Genomic DNA, 20,146 nt, shown 5'->3' on the forward strand with positions numbered 1-20,146 from the left:
TATTATTTTCTTCTCCACTATCCCTCCCTCCATCCCTCCTCCTCCCTCTCTTACTCACTCTCCTCCCTCATAGATGGAGATTAACTGGGGAGTGCAGCACCATCCGTCCTCATGACTGTTTGTTGTTAAGGAGATGGATGGAGGCTGCCTCTGCCAGCCCCACGCAGCCGCAATTACACCAGCCGCCATGATGGATGGGATGGAGGGAACAGGGGGATTGGGTGGGTGGTGGGGGTGGGGAGAGGGAGATACAGAGAGGGGCATCTATCACCCCCCTTAATCTACCTGCCACTGCTCAGGCCAGGATGTGGAGGGGAAGGGTGGGAGGGCTGGAGAGAATTGGCTTTTCCTTGACTCCTGGTCAAAGGTGTCTTCCCTTCTTCTTCCCAGTTTCAGTGAATTTAGTGAGCAGGGGCTCGGCATATTAAATACCCTGAACTGAACAATTGATTTTCCAGAACTGATTGGATTCCTTAAAGCTCCCCGGTTCTGTCTGAGTGTGTGTTTAGGACATCAGTTTGATTAGGACACAATCTTTTGACTGAACACCAAAAGAGTGAGTCTGTCATTGCCAGTTTAACATGCAGGCTGGAGAACAGGACACAGAGATTCATATGACAAGTTATTCTTTCAGCTGAATGCCCAATATCTTTCAAAAGGTTTCACATACCTTTCCTTTTTCTGCATTTTTGTCACATTACAACCACAAACTTCAATGTATTTAATTGTGATTTTATGTGATAGCTCAACATGAAGTATTAAGATGGAGGGCAATGACGATTTTCAAAGGTCTTTATGAATAAAAATATGAAAATTGTGGCATGTGTTTGTACTTAGCTCCTTTCTGTTGCCCCAAAATAAATGTAGTGCAACCAAATGTCATCAAAAGTTACCTGATTAGTACAGAATAAATTAGTAAATAGACCCCACCTGTGTGTAATTTAGGATGCATTCACATTAGCACTGTTCAGTCCGCTTTAATCAAACTCTGGTTTGTTTGCAAGTCCTATTCACTTGGGAATGTGTGAATTGGACTCTGATGAAACAAAAAAAAGCTAGTTCTGGTGAGTTTGCTGAGGTCTCAGTTCAGTTGAAGTTAATATTTGAATGCAAGCGGAACAGCGGTCGCTCCCAAAGCAGGAAGTGAACTTTAGCGCAGGACATTCTGGGCAAATACAACAACAACAACAACAACAAACTGCATGAGTCTAATGCTAGCGGAAGAAATAACACGTTTTGTTTTGGGGGTTTTTTTCCAATTGCAAAAGAGAAATCCTGCAACAACTGAAATCTGGCACCGCTTAATTCTTGTTTACATTTTGTAAAGAAGGATGTTGCGTTCAGGTTCTTCTTCAGAGGTTGTTGTTGTTTCCTTCAGTGGTTCTCTTGCAGCTCCTCAATCATTATTTCATCCTCCTTCAAACTTGTCAGATCGTAATGGCCGTTCCTCTCTGCCGTGATCACTGTGTTAAGTAAACCAGTCAGATTTGTTTCAGGTTTATTCATGCTAAAACATTTGAAATCCAGATGTTTTGCTTCCTCTTTACCGTTATGTGTTAATATATGTTGATCTGCAGCATGAAATCCTAATAAAATACATTCGGGTTTATTGTCATTGATTGAAAAAACTGTGAAGAGTTTCAAGTCCAAATATTTCCACACAGCACTGCATGTTGAACCAGCGCAAAATTATCCCCGCGTTTACCTGTTGAAGGTACGAACACCTGCCGTGCCTCATCATAATTCCCCACAATGCTACAGAAATGTTATGAAAAGTAATCTGAGGGCTCCTACCCTCTCCCCCTCCTCCTCCAGGCTACATTTTTCTCCTCCACCTTCTCATCTGTCCACAGGAGTGAGAGATGGGATGGCGGGATTAATACTCTTCCGCCCAAACCAAGCCGGGGAATGATGGATGGACGGGCGCAGGAAGGGAGAGGAGGAGGAGAGACAGATTAAAGGAGAGAAGTCTGAGGGGTTCATAAATCCAAAACATGGGGTTGGAGAAAGGAGGGGAGACCTGCATCGTATCAGACTCTAATAACATCTGCAAGAAATCTATAAGGAGGTAGACAGAGGTGCAACGAGGGGGTCGGAAGGGGAGAGATGGGAGCGGCGTAATAGCATTAGATGTAATCCAATCATGGCAATAAGATGTGAATGGATGAGTGTGAGCAACTGTGATTATGCAGACGAGAGTCGTATTGAGGAAGGACAGGTCTTGGTGCTGGACATGAGGAAAAGTTCTCACAGGAGCTTTCTGCTGTAGAGACACCGAGAAAACACAGTTTACTTACTGGAGTTTTGTTATTTTGACTCAGAAAATTTAATCGCCCTGCTCTTTCATGAAACCCATGAACTCTCCGCGCGCAGAGGCCGTCTCCACGCTAAGAGCGGTTGTGCAGCCGTGACCTGACTCGGTTCAGATGGAGTGCTTCTTCACCTCCCTCCTCTTCTTCACCACCCCATCGCTGCCCCCCTCACTCCACCTCCTCCCCTTTATCCACCAGGGCCACATTTTTCATGGCCCAGCTGTCGGAGAGCCGTGATTGGTTGGCTCAGTGGACAGATAGCCGATAGGCTCTGATTAATAGTTGAGGCCCAAGAACTTCCTCATTGATCAACAGGACAGGCTGCAGAGAGAGAGAGGAGGAGGAGGAGGAAGAGCGGTGGTGAGGAGAGAAAAAGCATACCCTGTCGCTCTGCAAGTGCTGGCTGATAATCCAGATAGCAGCTAGTGGAGTTTGTACAAGTGTGTGTGTGTGTGTGTGTATGTGTGTGTGTGTGTGCGTGTGTGTGTAAACTTGCAGTATTGAGGGGACAGAGATTGTTTGAAGCAAGATGCAAAATAAAGGAATGCCGTTTAAAACTCCTTCTTTCTCGTCAGCTGAGCCCTGATGTGCAAAAACATCTGAGCTTTAGGTGGATGAGCAAATATTTAGTCTCAGCATAGATCAAATTTGTGTTTTTATTCCATGAAATCCGTTTTTGCTCTCGTCAAGCCATGATTTAAATCTGCTTTTTTAACGTGTTCAATCCCAGATCGATGTTTCTGTGTGTGTGTGTGTGCGTGTGTTACAGTATCAGTGTGTGTTATAAGGCCTGCGTGTCTGTGTGTGCCCCCCTGCTGTTCTGTCCAACCTCTAGTTGATTGATGAGCTTCACTCCCACGGAGGTCAGCAGGGTCATGACCTCCCACTTTTGACCCCCCTGTTGAGAGGTTCACGCATACATGCACACACACACACACGAACACACTCCTACACACACGGAAACAGATGGCCTTGGGACAACTGGTTCTCCCCTCACCTTTTCTCCTCGAACACACCCCGAATCTTCATGATTCCTCTTGATGTTAGAAAATCAACTGTATCACCTCCTTGGAAAAAGTCAGACACAGCACTCTGGTTTATTTTCAGTTTTTATTTTTTCTTATGGAGAAAAACGAAACAAATCTGACCAAAATGTTCCACCATGACGGGCTTACTGCATTAAACACAAACAGCAGATTAACGGTTCCAAACTTTAATATTGGGTGTTTTTCAGAGGAGTTTTCTTACAAAGTTGCAACACCACACCCTAGTGATGAAATAGTGTAACAGCAGCAAGTGAATCTTGTAGAAACCACACAAAAATATATATTTTTAATATCATAAAATGCTAACGGCAGCATCCAAATCACACAAGCACAGAGGCTGGCTGCAGAGCTGAGATTATTATGGACACAACAGGAGGAAATGGAGGAAAGCAGTCAGATTCTCTCAGTTTCAGAAAACAATGATAAGAGCTGATCTGGCTTTAATATCACTGATCACAATTATGCTCCTGGTTTTGTCATCTTCTCCAGGGCGGCTGTCTTCAACCAGCGGGCGACATGATTCTCAATTTCCTGAGAGAAGAAGAGCAGGAGAATATTGTGTTTAAAATGTCCTTGTACTAAATAGAGTCTCCATTAGTTTTTAGGGTTCACCGTTATATTAATCGTGCCGATTAGAAAAATATTTAGATAACAGCCAACACCAGGAATATGCAAATTTAGGTTTTAACTTAGAGTGACTGTAAATAACCTAATATAAAAGAAAGAGTTTCAAATTTGTCATGTTTTGAAGGATTATGTAAAAGGACTTTAATGTGGCATTAAATGCAGAACAAAAGTTAACATTTGACTTTCACAACGTGGCAAAACCAAAATAAAGGCTACAGCTGATGTTGTTTTGTTGATTATATGTTAATTATGGATTTCATTTAGAATATCAGAGAAAAAGATGTTTAATACTTTTTGAGTTTTATTTGTAAAAAGAAAAATAAGATGAAATCATGTAAACTTTTAAATATGACCAACAAAACTTATCTATGCACTACTTTATGTTGTTCTAGCAAAGGGATGGGCTGATGTGAAAACTTGGGCAAATATCAATATCTGACATTCATATTGCTTTTATGGACAATAACCAATATTTAATGATGGTTACCATCACATCACACTATCACATGACCAACCTCCTCCATCTCCAGGAACAAGATGGAATTAAATATCGGTTATTAATATTGTCCCAGTTTAATTTATCGCTCTAATATCGATATGTTAAAAAAATGGCTAAATCGACTCATACCTATGGCAGCACCAATATATATAATGGCCAAAGTTCTAGCCATTTTATCCTGAGAAAATACATTGAAGTTTATGGTAGTAAAGTATATATGGTTTGAATATTTTTCCAAGTTACAGTATTATACTGGTTTCAGTCAGGAGACCGTACCTGCCTCCCCTTCCTGAGTGAGTGGCGGTCTGTTAGTCTTTCCTTCGACATGTCGGCACAGTGTGCCGTGTCCTTAATGAAAACTGTCTGAGATTCCTCACTGCTGTCCTGAACCACTGACAGCTCCTTCCATGGGTCCACTCCACCTGCGGTGATGATGATACACATGTATTTAATGACCCTGCTTCGCTGTTTTCTTATCTAATCTCGTCACAACAGACAGTTTCTTGCTGTGTTTGATTGTCCAGAAAAGGGGGCTGTTTCTGCTCACTGTGGTAGGGAGCTTCAATCATTTGCTGGATGTTTTTATTTCCTTCAGTGAACAGAATCTTACCATTAACATACAGGACCCTGTAGGTGTTGGGGTTGTCCCCTCCGTAGTAACTGTTTGTGAAGGCGATGCGTGAAGGCAAAGAATGCTGGGAAATACCAAACACCTTGGTACAGATCTTAGTCTGAGCCTGTAGGGTTACCATCCCAGAGAACGGACAGGTAGTGTCTTCACAGGTCTGATCTGTAAGAGCAACGAAAAAGAAAGTTTAAGGTACAGGATGAGGGATATTTGAGTGATTATTTGAGTGTGTGTGTTTTACAGAAGCCAAATTCAGTGCAGGTCTGGTAAGTCCACTGTCTCTCTGCTCTTCTTCTGCTCTTGTGAGACGTGTCCATCAGGTTCTTTACCGTTTCCTCGTGAGAAACGTCCAGACACGATTCATCAGAGGTGTTGTGGTACATCTGCACATATTTATTTACACATAAATCATTTTACCTTAGAGCTACTCATTTACAGGTACATCTAGAAAAAATTGAATGTTGCACAAAAGTGTAAAATTTCTTTTATGGAAATTTATTAAAGAAACCCTGAAATTCAGTGTCTCAGAAAGTTAGAACACATTAGTCCAATCAAAGATCAATGTTTTAAATGCTAATGTTATGGTTATAGAAAATATGAGCATTCATATGCTCTCAGTACTTGGTTTGTGCTCCTTTTGCATTCGTTACTGCATCAATGTGCCGTAGCATAGAGGCAATCAGCCTGTGGCTCTGTGTAGGTGTAGAGGAAACCCAGATTGCTTTCATATCTGCCTTCAGGTCATCTGCCTCATCTTGTTCTTGATAACAGCCCATAGATTTTCTAAGGGGTTAAAGGTCAGGGGAGTTTGGTAGTCAATCAAGAACAGGAACACCATGGTCATGGAACCAGCTTTTGGTACCTTTGGTTGTGTGGGATGGCGCCAAGTCATGCTGGAAAATAAAATCATCATGAAGTGCTCTGGAAATTCCTGGTACACAGCTGCACTGACTGTGGATTTCAGAAAACCCAGTGGACCAGAACCAGCAGATGGCACAGCAAAGAAAACCATCACTGACTGGAAACTTCACAGACTTAAAGCAATGTGGTTTCTGTTCCTCTTCACTCTTCTTATAGACTCTGGGACTTTGATTTTTAAATTTACTTTAATATGAAATTAAGACTCTGGACCGTTGCGCAACGGTCCAGTTCCTTTTCTCAGAGTAAGTCACCTCTGATGTTTTCTCTGGTTTCCTGAGGGTTGGCACAGGGAATATGGCATTTGTAGCTCATTTCTAGTATGGTGTGGTGACAAAGCTCTCAGGGCAGAAGTTCTTCCTGTTGCTGGTGCACTTTTTCCATCCACTCAATTTTCTATTAATGTGCTGGGATACCAGGTTCTTCAGGAACGATCTTTTGTGGTGTTGATGAATGTCTTCAGGACGTCTGTCCAGTCAGTAGTCTTCCTTATTTAGCCTACTGACCCAGAGTAACAGATTGTTCAAAGGCTCAGGAAATTGTTGCAGGTATTTTGAGTTAATTAGCTGATTAAGATGTGACACCATGCTTTCATTAATGAGCTTTGTCACATTATTTAAATTTTTTGAGCCACTGAATTTTGGGTTTTCTTAATCATAAGAAATAAAACTTCACATCACTTTCTGAGATGACTGGCAAGAAATATTGCACTTTTACAAAACACTGCATTTTTTTTTATCTGTACCTGTAATATGCACATTTTCTAAAAGTATTTCTTGCTGGCACCATCATATTTTAAGCCCTAAGTGGCTTGGGTGAGGTATTCACTGAAATGACTCTGTGCTGACCTCTAGTGGTCATTTCTGAACATGAACATTTAAAGATCTTAAAAAGCCATTTGAACCTGTGAGAGTTTCACAAGGCGGTTGTAAGCCTCCATCTCTGCCTCCTTCTCCTCACTTGTTTCGGTCATAACACCACACAGCTCCTTTATCGACATCAACACTCCTTCTTCGTTGTACTGCACACTTCCCATGATGATGTCAGCCAAGTTTTGCATCAACTCCATCTGCAGAAAGGAAGTGTGGGCAAAGTGTTCTGTAGGTGCGTTTATCTGCGACATGTATCTGAATCAGAAGATTGCAAAATAAAGTGTGGGATGAACCACTAAAATACAAGCTAAACTACATGGGCTAAATCAATCTTGGTCATTTTTTTCATTTTTTTAATTCGTCTGTCAACATTTGTCAAAGTGGGCACAAAAAGTAAATATTAATTTGCTTCATTTCTTCGGAAAAAAAAAGAACAACAATGACCAAAATTAGACTTTCTCAAAGTAGCAATGGGATGAAATGACCAGCACTCCAAGGTGAAGTAAGTTGAAAAGTTGATCAAAATTTCCAGTTATCTTATTGTTTTGAACTCATAACAAATTAGTCTAAATATCCACATCATAGCTTAAATAAAACACTAACTATTTAATCTTAAAAGCTGTCAAATCAGCCCAGAGTTGAAGCGATCAAGTGTTTTGTTTCTGACGAGTCATCACCTGATCATCAGGATTTTTGGGAGTCTGACAGCAGCCGAAGTCTCCGGCCACCTTGGTGAAATTTCCATCCAGCAGCGTTGCTTCGACAAGAACGAATGCCTCCCGCACTTTAGCCAGACACTGCAGACAGGAGATGGAGCTGAATATACGCCACACAAACACAGAGAGGAAGCTAATGATTCTCATTTGATGAATAGACAACCATGTGGCAGCCTTCACACCTTCTCTGAGCCGCCAACAGCCTCATTCATCAGGCCCAAGCCGACAACCTGAGACAGAGGGAATGGCAGGCGTGAGTAAGGAGGAAACACAAAGTTCCAGACTGGAATCTGCTTCTGTTACTTTGGCTGCAGCCACAGGCCGGGAATCCAAAGTTGTATTTTTAAATAGGTTTCTTAAAATGTAGTTTTAAGGTTCAAGGATTTGGTAGATTGTAAATCACAGATTTCGTACGTTGCTATACTCAGAAAAATCCAGCTTTGCCTTCACAGGAGCAGAGGAAGCCACAGCTCCATACACCAGATTTGGAAACTACAACACAAGAAGAATGGACACAGAAAATATATTAATTGTGTTGCTTTTTTTTTTTTTAACCTGTGAAGCCTATATGGAAAGAAAATATGTCAAGTTTAATTATTTATCAAACATGAAACACATACAATAAGTTTTTCCAGAGGAGTTTGGTCATCACTTGACATGTTTCCTGCCAAACAACCGTACTATCAAAAGATGTCCAGTTACACTTTTCTTGTCTGTCAGTCTAGAAACATGAGCTAAAATGAGAGTTTGGACATAAGTAGATATCTTGTTCAGCTTGACGTCATTTTATAGTTGTGCTGGTAAAGAATACAAAGACTAGAAGTTTCAACATGTTGTCCACAATGTCACAAACAGCTCAAAACATTAAATATTTCTTATTAATCACATCTGGACAAGATGAAAATTATAAAATTGCAAGAATTATTTCAGAAAAAAGGTTTAGGATTAATTCTTAAATGTTTCTCTATCATATATTTGCCATTTTAAAGTAACATTTATGAAACCACAACATTGATTGATGTGAGAGATTCATTTGTGAAGTGCTGCACCTTTCCTCTAAACCAGGCGGATAGAGATCCTGAGTATGAGCCTCCAAAGCTGATCCAGGTGTTTCTGCTGCTGAGATTGAAGCTCTGACTGATGTACTGATGAAATACAGCCAAGTCAGCAAGTCTGAACCAAAGAGAATAAAAGTACAGAGTGAAAATGACCCAAATATGCTCTTCTTATGGTGTTTTGTCTCAGATTATAGGGTTATGTATGTCTATATGCTTTATAAGCTACAGTATATAAACATCTGCAAATACATGCAAAAGCAGACGGATCTAAGTGTAAAAATGACGGCGCTGTGTTAAGGATGTGGAAAAGCACAGACACTTTCACACACATAGCTGCATAGTGAACAGTGAGGGGCTTTAACAAGGCGGGCACTTGTCCTGATTAAAGGAAAGTGCTCCTATTTTTGAATTACTGTCCTGGAAAATGAGCTTGGCAATTTGAATCTATTAGAGTAGCTGAAAATGACTTTATGTCCAACATTTCCCAAAGAGTTAGAATAAGCTGAGGTTTCTCATGTTACAATGAAATTGTTCTCTTCATTTAAGAACGGTAAATGTAACACCCAAAAATCTTCCCACAGGCTATAAGCCAGTGGTTTCCAAACTTTTTCTTCTGCGCCCCCCCCAGTGGTTTCTAAACATTTTCTGCGCCCCCCGCCCGCCCGCTATGGAGGGCAAAATGAATGTACGTAGCTGAAAATAGACACCAACATCGGTAGCCTACAAGGTACTTGCTAGGCTTCAGATGCATTACCTGCATCCAACAGCTTCACTCAACTCAGTCGGTTAGTTTGGAGGGAAAAACTGTGAAAAGTTCTTTGCTGGTTTGCTGCCGTGATTCTAACACAAACCTACGTAGCTCCGCCCAGCAGCAGCAGGTCTCCTTCACAGGTGGAAACCCAGCGCGAGCGTCGTGGCGCTCATGTTGTGTTTAAAGGCGGCTCGGAAAAACAGGTTACAACATGTTAACAACGGACTAAACTGTTTTAACTGCTGATAAAAGTGACAGAGGACACAAATATGGGACGTGTGGAAGCCCTACTGTATCAAACTGACATAGGAATAACAGAGAGTTGGCCATTCTAAGGTAAAATCCCAGCGCATACAGTGTTCATGTTTTATTTTTTTTTTTCATCCAGACGGCTTCCCGCGCCCCCCCTGCAATGACACGGCACCCCCCTAGGGGGCGCGCCCCACAGTTTGGGAACCTCTGCTATAAGCTATGGACAACATTTGGTTAAAAATCTAAAGAATGCAATTAGGTGAAGCGAAACACGCAGACACAAACACAGGTGAAGAGCCAACACTAACGCCTGCTGGCTGCTCAGGTCTGCCAGGTTCTCTGTTTTTAGGCCATCAGGATTGATGCTGTCGCCATAGAAACGGTGCTCCACAGCCAGCAGCAGAGCCCTGTGCTCTTTAGCCATGTCAACATGATGACCTGGAAAAACATGGTAAATACCACAAACACTCAGTGTGAAAGCAGTTTATTCATTTAAACAAGAAACCGAATGGAGCTGAGTTGGACCTGAGTTTTCAAAGCTGTTAAAACGAGCAAAAAGTGATTTTGAAAGTGGAACTAAAAAGTGATTTTGAAAGTGAAATTATATGTGGTCATAAATCTGAAATTAAGTCTGTCTGTCTAATTATTATACTGAAGTTTGGTCTATAATTACTTATGCTGTAACTCATGATGTTTATTCAAGTATTACTGAACTACATGCCTTTGACATGAAGTTCTTCCACCATCAGAAAGAAGTTAATGTGTGGGAAGGAAAACAAGAGTTAAAAATGAGTTGTTAATCAGATGCTAAGAGCTCCAAATAGGTTTTATTATTACCTTTCACATAATATTTAATGACTGATTTAGTGTCCTGTTTCACTTTAATGTTTTAAAGTCTGGTTTAAACTAGTGTTTTGACATTTTTATCAAACTCTGTTTGAGCACAGTTTCACCTGAATCTGCTAATATATTCAAGAATTAAACATTGAAATAAAAATTAGACATTTTACAAATAGGATTCTTTTTTTTTCTTTTTTTTTGAAGAACAAAGAATAAATGAGCTAGCTTTATGCTGCACAAATCATTTTAAAAACAGAATTTCCTTTCTAGGACAAAGTAGAAAATATTACTCTTCAATATTACTATGTTAAGAACAACCTAAGAGATTACAGTAAAGTTGAAGATATAAAATCTAAAATGAGTTTCAATATATAGCTATTCTCAACATGCAGTGTTTGTTTTTATTACTATTTTATTTAGTTCAAATGAAAAGAATTATGTTTGGTTCATTTTGAGTTTTAAAACAAGTTGTTGATATGTCCCTGTCCTTTTAAAAGATTGATATTTTAATATAATATTGTGCAAAAGCTACATCTAGAAGTCATAAAGGTGAATGTATAAATTACATTTCTGGTTTAACATAGTTTTTCAAGTTAAAAGAGATTAAAGATCAAATTATTTGTATATAATTGAATTTTTGCCTTGCCTTTTTCATTTACAGGTGCTGTTTAGCTGTCCAAACTTGCTCCAGTCTCACAGTATCATTTCTGATATTATAGGACTTTCACTGACATCCATTTGTCAAAAATAAATGTATTTACTTGTAAAGTGAGGACAGAGTGTCACATGAACAGATAAAGGCATCTGTGTCCCACGGTACCTGCAAGAACATCAAAGTTATAAATGGGACCTTCTCCACCAATGAAGAGAAACACTGGACCATCGGGCCGCTGCCAATACGCCTCGTTTATGAAGAACCTCTGTGACCCAGACAGACACGAGCAGGCAGAAATAAACAAAGTAATGAATATACAATAAACTTAACATGCAACTAAACACACATTCATAACTGAACTGTCAGCTGAGCAAACAATTTTGAGGAAAAAGGTTAATTGAATGCAATGTGGGGAAAAAGCTGTAACATATCACATAACATTTGGTGAAGCTATGCAAATACTTTCCAGATGTACTGTATGTTCAGTCACTTGAACTATGTAATCATTCAAACAATGGTACTCCTGAGATTCCATTTTTATGAATTTTATTCAGCAACAAATCTCTCAGTGAGCTTGATTACAGATTAAAAGGCACAATGTGAGGAAACATGTTGCTTGGAAAACCTCAAATAAGCACAGAGACACCAAATATCTCAAGTAGAAACTTTTTCAGCAGTAAAGTGACAGCTGTCAGTAGTCATTGCATTAATATTGATACATATGAAACATTGTTGTGGCACATGGAATATTTTCAGAATGCAGTTACCATAGCGAACAGCTTGAAAAGCCATTACACCACAGAGAAAGGTTAAACTTTCAGCCATCCATGTAACTCCTCATTACTTTACTGGAAATGCTTAGGAAAGTTTCCACTATTTCCTGTTAAGTTATTTTAAATAACCAGTAGGACCATGTGTGACTGTGTATTACTTTAACAGAGAAATGTCCACAAAACTACTAACTCTACGTTAAGAGAAGATGTTTCTTGGATAAAAATGATCAAAAATGCATTGTATAAAAATACGTGTTTTTAATTTTTATACGAAAATATGGAGCAATGGAAGAGTCCAAAATTACTTAAGTTACCTGAGTAAAGGTCTTGACATTTTGTCGATTGAAGTGGTCCAGCGGCTGGTGAACCCGGCCCTCCGTCACATGTTGAAGAGGTTTACTTTTGCTAGCAAGGAGCGTCAGGAAAAACTCTTTGTGTTTCCGAGCCTGGAGATCACGGTAATGCTGATTAATCTTTGACAGAATCCGTCCTGCCAATAAAAAAAGTGAAAAAACACATACTGAAAATTATATAATCCACCAAATAACAAACCTGAGCTGTGTGTGGGAGCTAACCCAATTGTTCTGGTTGTTAAACCTGGTGCAATAAAGAGGTTTTCTCGCTTATGACCAAAACAAAATCAGCTGTGCCCTAAAAGTAACTCACCAGAATCTGCAATATTCAGAAGAAAGAAAAGGACAAAGCCACAGGCCGGAGAGAAAAGCATCTTTGATCACATTCAGATATTCAAACTGAGCTGGATACACCTCCTGCATGCAGGATTCAAAAGGATCTCATTGTTCTGCAACTTGTTATATACCACCTGAAATGGGTTGCACCTCACTGTCACTTCAGCTTTAGTGTGTGTGTAAAATAGACTGTTCAGCACAAAGGAGCATCAATTTGGTCATGTAATTGGATATTTTTGCTTTGTAATGGCTTTTTTGGAAAGCTTCAGTTACAGGCACTGAGAGGCCGTGTCTTCTTTCACACAGTCCACAAAGATTTATTTAGTTTTGTTAACTTTCTTTATTGTTTTTTTTAATTACACAACTTACAGAGACAAACACAACAATAAATAAGTATAAATGGTTGCTAAGGTACTTAATTACCTCTTGAAAGTGATCATTTGTTTGCTTTTATTCACAAATAAATATCTGGAAAGTATGGAGTATGGAAATACAGCTATGAATCTTTTGCTTTTTACATCTAAAGACTGACATAGGTGCAGCTTTTGACACAGTTGATCACAAAATATTACTTAGTATATTCACAACAGTATCTGCAGGACAGTTTTTAGGTGGTTCAAATTATATTTTAGTTTTCTTTTCTATTATAAACTCTGTATCTAAATGTAGGTGAGATACAGAGTTCAACAAAAGCCCCCTTTGGGGTCTCACACTTTTTAATTTATTAATGCTGCCACTGTGAAAGATCAGCTTTAATTTTTATCGCTATGCTAATGACAAACAGCTTTACAACCATGTGTCTCTGGACAACCTGCAGCCAACTGATACACTGTCTACATTTAAGACGGTAATTATTTAAACTTTTGTCAGATTTGGATGCAGATACTTTTCTTTTAACTACAAAGTTTGTCACTGATCGAGTTGCAAACACAAGGACCAGGCATGTGGGGAGACTAGTCAGTGAAAATAAAGGAACAGAAAATATAATAAACAGGAAATAAAACAACAAGTTAACCAGAACGTCTTAAAAAAAAACAACAGATCATCAAAAGAGCCCAAAACAGAAGACTGAGAGCTGACAGCTTCGTCTGCAATTCTAAAAAAGCCCAGAAACTGTATTTCCTGGGAACAAATTGTCATAAAAAAAAAGTAGTAATTATTTCAGACACATTCAAGATTTATCCTGAGAAGGTGTCTTGTTTCTTATTTTGACTGGAGCTGGGGAAAAGAAGGTGAATTAGGATAAATATTTCATTTAGTGGGGCTTCCAGATTATGAGAAATATCTAGTGCCAAATCTACGTTTCTTAGCCAATATGCAGATAAAAATTTCCAAGATTACTTGAAGAATTAAAAAAGTTACAGAGCTATCCTTTCCCAAGAATATCCAAATCATTATCACAGAAGTGATAGTCAACAAAACAGAGGCATAAAGAGTAAATGGCTAAATAATAGGTTCAAAGACAGAAGCTTCCTCTTTAAATGTAGAAGTAGAAAATTAAGTCAACAGGGGCTTTTGTGGCTTTAAGAAACATAAACCCAGCCTATTTCACCGACTGGTTTGATCTGGCTTCAGCAGAGTGCACGCAAAGGTTAAAGCCGTTTTCCAAGGAGGGCACATTTCACACTTCTTTAAAACCAAGAACTTGAGAAAGCACTTCCTGTTAATTCACTATCAATTCCTTTGAGAAATATGCTGTTCACGCATTGCCTAATTCTTTAAACACAAGCAGCAGCATCATTGCTGAGGAGAAACCTTAATTTGGAGGTCAAAGGTGGAGGTTTGTAAGCCTGAGAACATCCCCATCTGTGAAGTACAGGGGTGGCTGCACCATGTTGTGTGAATGCTGTGCAACAAGAAGGACTTAAAGTAGCTGCATCAAGAGGAAGGAAAATTATATGGAAAATAAAGTTATATCTATTCTTGAAGAAAGCAATGAGCAACCGCCTAAATGTTGTTTCAATAGTCTGGCAGGCTGCATTAAAGATGTTTTCTTTAATTTACAAATACTTGGCTAACCAAGATGCTATTTAATTCTCTCTAGTTTAAGTTTATGTCCTACATTAGGAAAAAAGAGAACGTGGACACACATACAGTATATAAGTTAAATATTTGCACCCTCATGTATTTAAATCTGTATTCACAGAAAACTGATCATTTGGACTATTCATTTGGACTATTCATTTGGAGTCAAATCAATCAATCAATCAATCAAATTTTATTTGTATAGCACATTTCAGCAGCAAGGCATTTCAAAGTGCTTTACGTAATTAAAATAAAAACAGCATGTGACAGTGAATAAACAGTGAGAAAGAGAAAGACATTTTGAAAAAGATTTAAAAAGATAAAAACATTAAAACCCGCACCCCTTTTAGGACTTCAGTTAAATGTTAACTGAACGACAAATGAATCAGACTGAGGGTGAGTCACCTGAGGTGGTGTATCTTACACTATATTTGAAATGTAAGGAAGATATGCATCAGTAGGAGGGTGGTATAAGTGTGGGCGTCTCAAGAGTGTTATGAAATGTTTTTACGTTATTGGAAAGTTTTGCTATGAATAAAACTTCCTTCCTCAGCAACTGTTTCCGTTTTAAATAATAATAATAAAAGAAAAACTAATCAAAACATTCTTTTTTTTTCCTCAGATGCTGCAGAGACAACAGACATTCAGTGAAATAATGTAAAACTAAATGTGAGATTAATGCACTTATCCGTCAGTACCAAGCGCTGAAATAAACATAAATGAAATATATTTAATGGATTGGGCATTTTGTTTGAAAATCACATCACAGGGGAAGTCATTGTTTTGTCATTATTTTAAGAAATAATATCCATGAAAAACAAACAAATTATTTTCAAAGTTGTTTTTATCTTCTTCGAGTACTTTTCCGTGTGAGTAATTTGCTACCCAAAAATTTAACCGCTGCCAAAGATTTGACTTCAGATATGTCTTACTCTCTTCCTCTTATTGTACAGAACACAGAAAGGTTTTTTTAGGGTACGTCAGAGAGACCACAATTCATAGTTAGTCACATAAATTTCCTGTCACTTGCTACTCTCAATTCATTTCTGACGGATGGAAAGCAGGGAGAGGAACTGCTCCTTCAACGGCTTGATTGCGGCAACTTTCTGTAAACAGCGAAATCATGTCTGTGTTTTATGCTGTGGTTTTCGGCTGTATTCTGGTTTTTGGTCTGCCTCTCAACGCCGTGTCACTGTGGATTCTGCTTTTCCACCATGGACTCAGATCACCCATCGCAGTTTTCATGATCAACCTGGCAATCTCAGACCTGATGCTGGCCATCACCTTGCCTATGAGAGTCTACTTCTACGCCATGGACAGTTGGCCTTTGAGTAACTTGACCTGTGTCTTCGTCACGATGATGTTTCGCAACAACATCCGCTCCAGTTCCATTTTCATCACTTTCATCAGCGTGGACCGGCTGCTGGCTGTGGTTTATCCACTGAAGACACGGCACATACGAACCCTGTCCAATGCCGTGAAAGGAGCTGTCCTGGTTTGGCTCTTCGTGTTGGTGCTCAATATCCCAGAGGGTATCCGTTTCTCAAGACTTTTGAACAGTACGAACGCGTCAAAGTGTTTCGAATCTGTTTACTCTGATATAAGAGAAAAATCATCAACTGTCTACATTCAGTCCACGCTGGAGTTCATCTTGCTGACAGTCAACGTTGGATGCACCGTCATGGTATTCTGGACCCTGCGTCATCACCTCAGTGAGTCTGCAAAGGTCAACAGCAAGGTGAACGTGATGGTGATTTTTGCCCTGAACTTGGTCATGTTTAGCGTATGCTTCCTGCCTTTGTCCATCACTGCATTAATTAGGACTAAAGGGTCTGACTTCACGCCTGTGATATGTCTCGCTACTGTGAACTGCTGCTTGGATCCTTTGTGTTATTACTTTTCCCTCGATGCCTTCTGGAAGAAAAGAGAGGAAGATGACGTAAGAAGAGATCGGAGGACAAATGAAACTGAGTGAGAGTCATGATGCTTCACTTCACTTTTTAGTTGTGACTGATTCTTTATGTGATATTTGGTGCCAAGTTTGTCTGGTCTGTCCTGTCTTCCTTTCTCTCAACCTGCTTTCTTCTTAAGCAGGACCCAGTCCTCGCCGTCCTGTAGTGATATGTTTGTGGTTATTGCAGCAGACCAGTAGAAGGATGTCACATTGTACCGTTGAGCTTATTAGAATCTGATGAATTGAGAGATTTCAGAGCAAAAAATATATCAGAAAACTGCAAGAGACATATAAAACACACAAAACTGTTTTTTTTTTATCATTTTTGTGATAAACAAAATAAATATATAACCTGATAGAACAAAACATGTACATTTGTGATCACATGTACACAACATATGTGATGACCTGGGAAATATGTGGTGTCAACTACAAGGACTTGTGGAAATTACTTTAGCTAGTTATATGATATGTGGCAACATATTTTTATTTTGTTTAACTTGGGAATTTGCCATGTGCAATGTGATTTTGCATCCGATATTTTCCCACTTATAGTTGCAAACAGAGGCACAAGCTCTTGTCAATGGTTACTTCTCGAGAAACTCAGCTTTTCTTGCTTTAGAGTGCTGGTAATGGCGTCACAAAATGTACCTACAAGGAATCTTTGAGGACAAGCAGTGAGAGTAACCATGGCGACAGATGCAGGAATGAAGAAAGCCAGTATCAACAGCAGTTATTAATGGAGAATAATGTAGTAAGCTACATATTTATGTCTCGGTGACACGTCTAAGCTGAAACCTACAGAGAAATGTGCAACGTGCTCACATTTCAGAGCTGCAGGCTGCCGCATAATGAGACGGGTCACTCTGGCTTTGTCCCCTCCAGACCCGGTTGTTTTTTTTTACATGGACTAAGACATTATTTTTCAAAACTATATATCATGCTCACATCTAAACCTACATTCAGCTCCAGCAGTTCCAACCTGGGCTAAATAAACCAGTCTTGATTCAGGAAATACAAGAGTAACATAATGTGAAATGATGAAACCATGCATCATTTTCTAGGAAAAGTGTTGAATTTCATCAATTCTCCCTGATAATTTTACCAGAAACTCACTCTAGCTAGGTACTTAGCCAGGACAGAAGGTCAGAAGTAGCTAACAGAGCGAAACTGATTATCTCATCTTACTTTCTGCAAAGTTTGCACGTCAAACTAAATGTATCTTTATTCTTTGATTAGTCTATTGAGGTCAGAATGATAGCCACATTGTACTTATTCTAGCAAAAGACGAAATCAACTTGGTGGTTGACATCAGCCCAGCAGCTTCTGCCCCACAGTTACAGGCAGCAACAGAAAAAGGGGCTGATTGTGACTGTAAAGTGGCATTTAACACAAATTCATATCATTAATCCACATAATCACATTTAACTTTCAAAGACTACCAGAGTTGATAACTGAAACATTACTCTGCGTCAAAAATTAAAACGTACCTAAGAAAAGAGGAAATCAAGCTGGTGGTTAACATATTTCCAGCAACGTCTGTCTTTGTGCATTAAATAAGATATAACCCTGAGCAAAGTACAAAGCAATAGCTTACAAAGCAATACAAAACATAGCAAAATTACTCATGAAACACCGTATATTATTAGATTTGTCTAAACTATATGTTAAAATATGATATTTGTAAAGAAAACACAGAGCTGATTCTAATACATAACCACAGGGCACAGTAATAGAAAAAGGGGGGAGGAGCTGTCAGGTACCGGTTACTATGGTAACCACCAACTGTCAAGAGCAGCACAGCAGAACTTAAAACACCAATAAAATGTCTGTAGAAACAACCTGTTGACTAAACAAAGTAAATTTAAAGAATAAATAAACAAATTTTGGTAACACTTTATTTGAAGGGATGTGCATAAGACTGACATGACACTGTCATAAACATGACATAACATCTGTCATGATCATAAAGAAGTCTTTGTGAATGTTTATGACAGTTGTCATGAAGTGTCATTCGGTAAATAATAACACTTTTAATGCAAAGTTGCTCTAAAAGTTGTATTAAAAGTCCATTAAAAGTGGCAACTTTGCATGATTTTGTAAATTATGACAATTTAATGCAAAGTTGGCATTTTTAATGGACTTTCAATGCAGCTTTTTGAGCAACTTTGCATTAAAAGTGTCATTATGAATGACACTTCATGACAACTGTCATAAACATTCACAAAGACTTCTTTATGTTCATGACAGGTGTTATGTCATGTTTATGACAGTGTCATGTCAGTCTTATGCACACCCCTTCAAATAAAGTGTTACCGAAATTTTTGACAAAATTCACCTCTATGATATTTTTTTAATTAAACCCTGTTACACATGTACTGTGGAGAAGTTAAGAAGGAGGTTAAATTCAAAGATCAACAGGGATTCTTCAACATTCGGCTTAACTGATGCACAGACATGGGGCTGGGAAACAAGATCCTCCTTTGTTCAGCAAAGTCCATGCCAACAAAGTCAGGAGTTTGAAGGTGACTAACCTGTCATGCACAACAATTATTTATTTAATTAGATCATAACTGTGCAGCAGTTACTGCTTTTGTATTGCTTAATATGACATTGTTCAGCTCTTTTGTGGGTATTTGTAATAAATTGTCTGTAGTATTAAGGGTGCTGTTTTTTTCTGTAACTTCCTCAGTAGTTGAACCAGCAGCTCAAGTCCCAGACCATCACCAGATGGAGGGCCAGCAGCATAAGCCCACAGCAGATTGTAAGGATGGCTTACTTCAGATTTGAAATGATCCAAAACAAATGGCTGCAAGCTTAGCAGAATCCATCCCTCTATTGCAGTGCAAATTTAGCTGCTAATTCAGCACACACCACTTTTTGAGTGCAACACCACAACTGCTCTTTTTGCAGAGCAAATGTATCTGATGAGAGAAGTGGAAAGCTGATGTCAGATAATAAGTTCAAGCTTAAGTCAATGTCATATGAATGCAAGAAAGAAACCTTGGTGCAGAATAAAAATGAAAAGTCATGTGTGGATCAAATGGGTGTGAACACGTCTTATTCATATAGGGAAGAGGTTGTCCTATCAATCAATCAATCAAATTTTATTTGTATAGCACATTTCAGCATCAAGGCATTTCAAGGTGCTTTACATAATTAAAAACAAAATAAAAACAGCATGTGACATTGAATAAACAGTAAGAAAGAGTAAGCTCCTACTTATGGAGCTAATCCTTTGGATAATGTCTTGATGAGAAAAGGTTCACTCTGGTATTTAAAAGGACGCTAATTTGCTGTAAGGCAATATAAATGGTGAGGTTTAGCAAGATCATTGCTTTGCAGAAACAGTATTTCATGCTCGCGCAGCTACCCACCAGTAACCTTCTAATAATGTTCAAAAACTCCAACAATGCAAGTGAAGTGTGAAATTCTAATTCTAATTTTCTCTCTCTCTCTCTGAGCTTCTGTCTATGGCAGAGCTGGTCGCTTGTTGAACTTTCAGAAGTTACGGCGGCTGTATTGTACCAC

The 20,146-nt window shown here is 39.0% G+C and overlaps 2 protein-coding genes and 1 long non-coding RNA gene across 3 annotated transcripts; 2 read left to right on the forward strand and 1 right to left on the reverse strand.

Annotated features, from left to right (window-relative positions):
* Window positions 1-3,408: 3,408 nt before the first annotated feature.
* prss16 (serine protease 16) lies at window positions 3,409-12,738 on the reverse strand. Its single transcript, XM_015015769.1, has 13 exons — window positions 12,614-12,738; window positions 12,262-12,437; window positions 11,340-11,439; window positions 9,988-10,117; window positions 8,668-8,791; window positions 8,033-8,110; window positions 7,801-7,848; window positions 7,580-7,699; window positions 6,935-7,099; window positions 5,354-5,495; window positions 5,095-5,274; window positions 4,761-4,906; window positions 3,409-3,889 (listed from the first exon to the last, which is right to left on the reverse strand). The coding sequence occupies exons 1-13, from the start codon at window positions 12,672-12,674 to the stop codon at window positions 3,818-3,820; spliced, it is 1,542 nt and encodes a 513-aa protein (XP_014871255.1). The 5' UTR covers window positions 12,675-12,738; the 3' UTR covers window positions 3,409-3,817.
* Window positions 12,739-15,471: 2,733 nt separating this feature from the next.
* LOC106935513 (lysophosphatidic acid receptor 6-like) lies at window positions 15,472-16,652 on the forward strand. The gene has a single exon (XM_015016025.1). The coding sequence runs from the start codon at window positions 15,785-15,787 to the stop codon at window positions 16,634-16,636; it is 852 nt and encodes a 283-aa protein (XP_014871511.1). The 5' UTR covers window positions 15,472-15,784; the 3' UTR covers window positions 16,637-16,652.
* A 2,364-nt stretch (window positions 16,653-19,016) lies between these two features.
* On the forward strand, window positions 19,017-19,645 carry LOC106935344 (uncharacterized). Its single transcript, XR_001421883.1, has 2 exons — window positions 19,017-19,140; window positions 19,308-19,645. It is a non-coding gene; the product is annotated as an uncharacterized LOC106935344 (long non-coding RNA).
* The last annotated feature ends 501 nt before the right edge of the window (window positions 19,646-20,146 follow it).

The sequence above is a fragment of the Poecilia latipinna genome, unplaced genomic scaffold (genome assembly GCF_001443285.1).
Source record: "Poecilia latipinna isolate Pla-1442-1.1 unplaced genomic scaffold, P_latipinna-1.0 Scaffold72, whole genome shotgun sequence".
Taxonomy (NCBI): domain Eukaryota; kingdom Metazoa; phylum Chordata; class Actinopteri; order Cyprinodontiformes; family Poeciliidae; genus Poecilia; species Poecilia latipinna.

Coding starts and splice junctions, on each gene's coding strand:
- LOC106935513 (XM_015016025.1), top strand. CDS start 15,785: ATGTCTGTGTTTTATGCTGTGGTTTTCGGCTGTATTCTGGTTTTTGGT.
- prss16 (XM_015015769.1), bottom strand. CDS start 12,674: ATGCTTTTCTCTCCGGCCTGTGGCTTTGTCCTTTTCTTTCTTCTGAAT. Junction 7,849..8,032: donor ATTTTTCTGAGTATAGCAAC/GTACGAAATCTG, acceptor CCTCTGTCTCAG/GTTGTCGGCTTGGGCCTGAT. Junction 5,275..5,353: donor CTGCACTGAATTTGGCTTCT/GTAAAACACACA, acceptor TTGCTCTTACAG/ATCAGACCTGTGAAGACACT.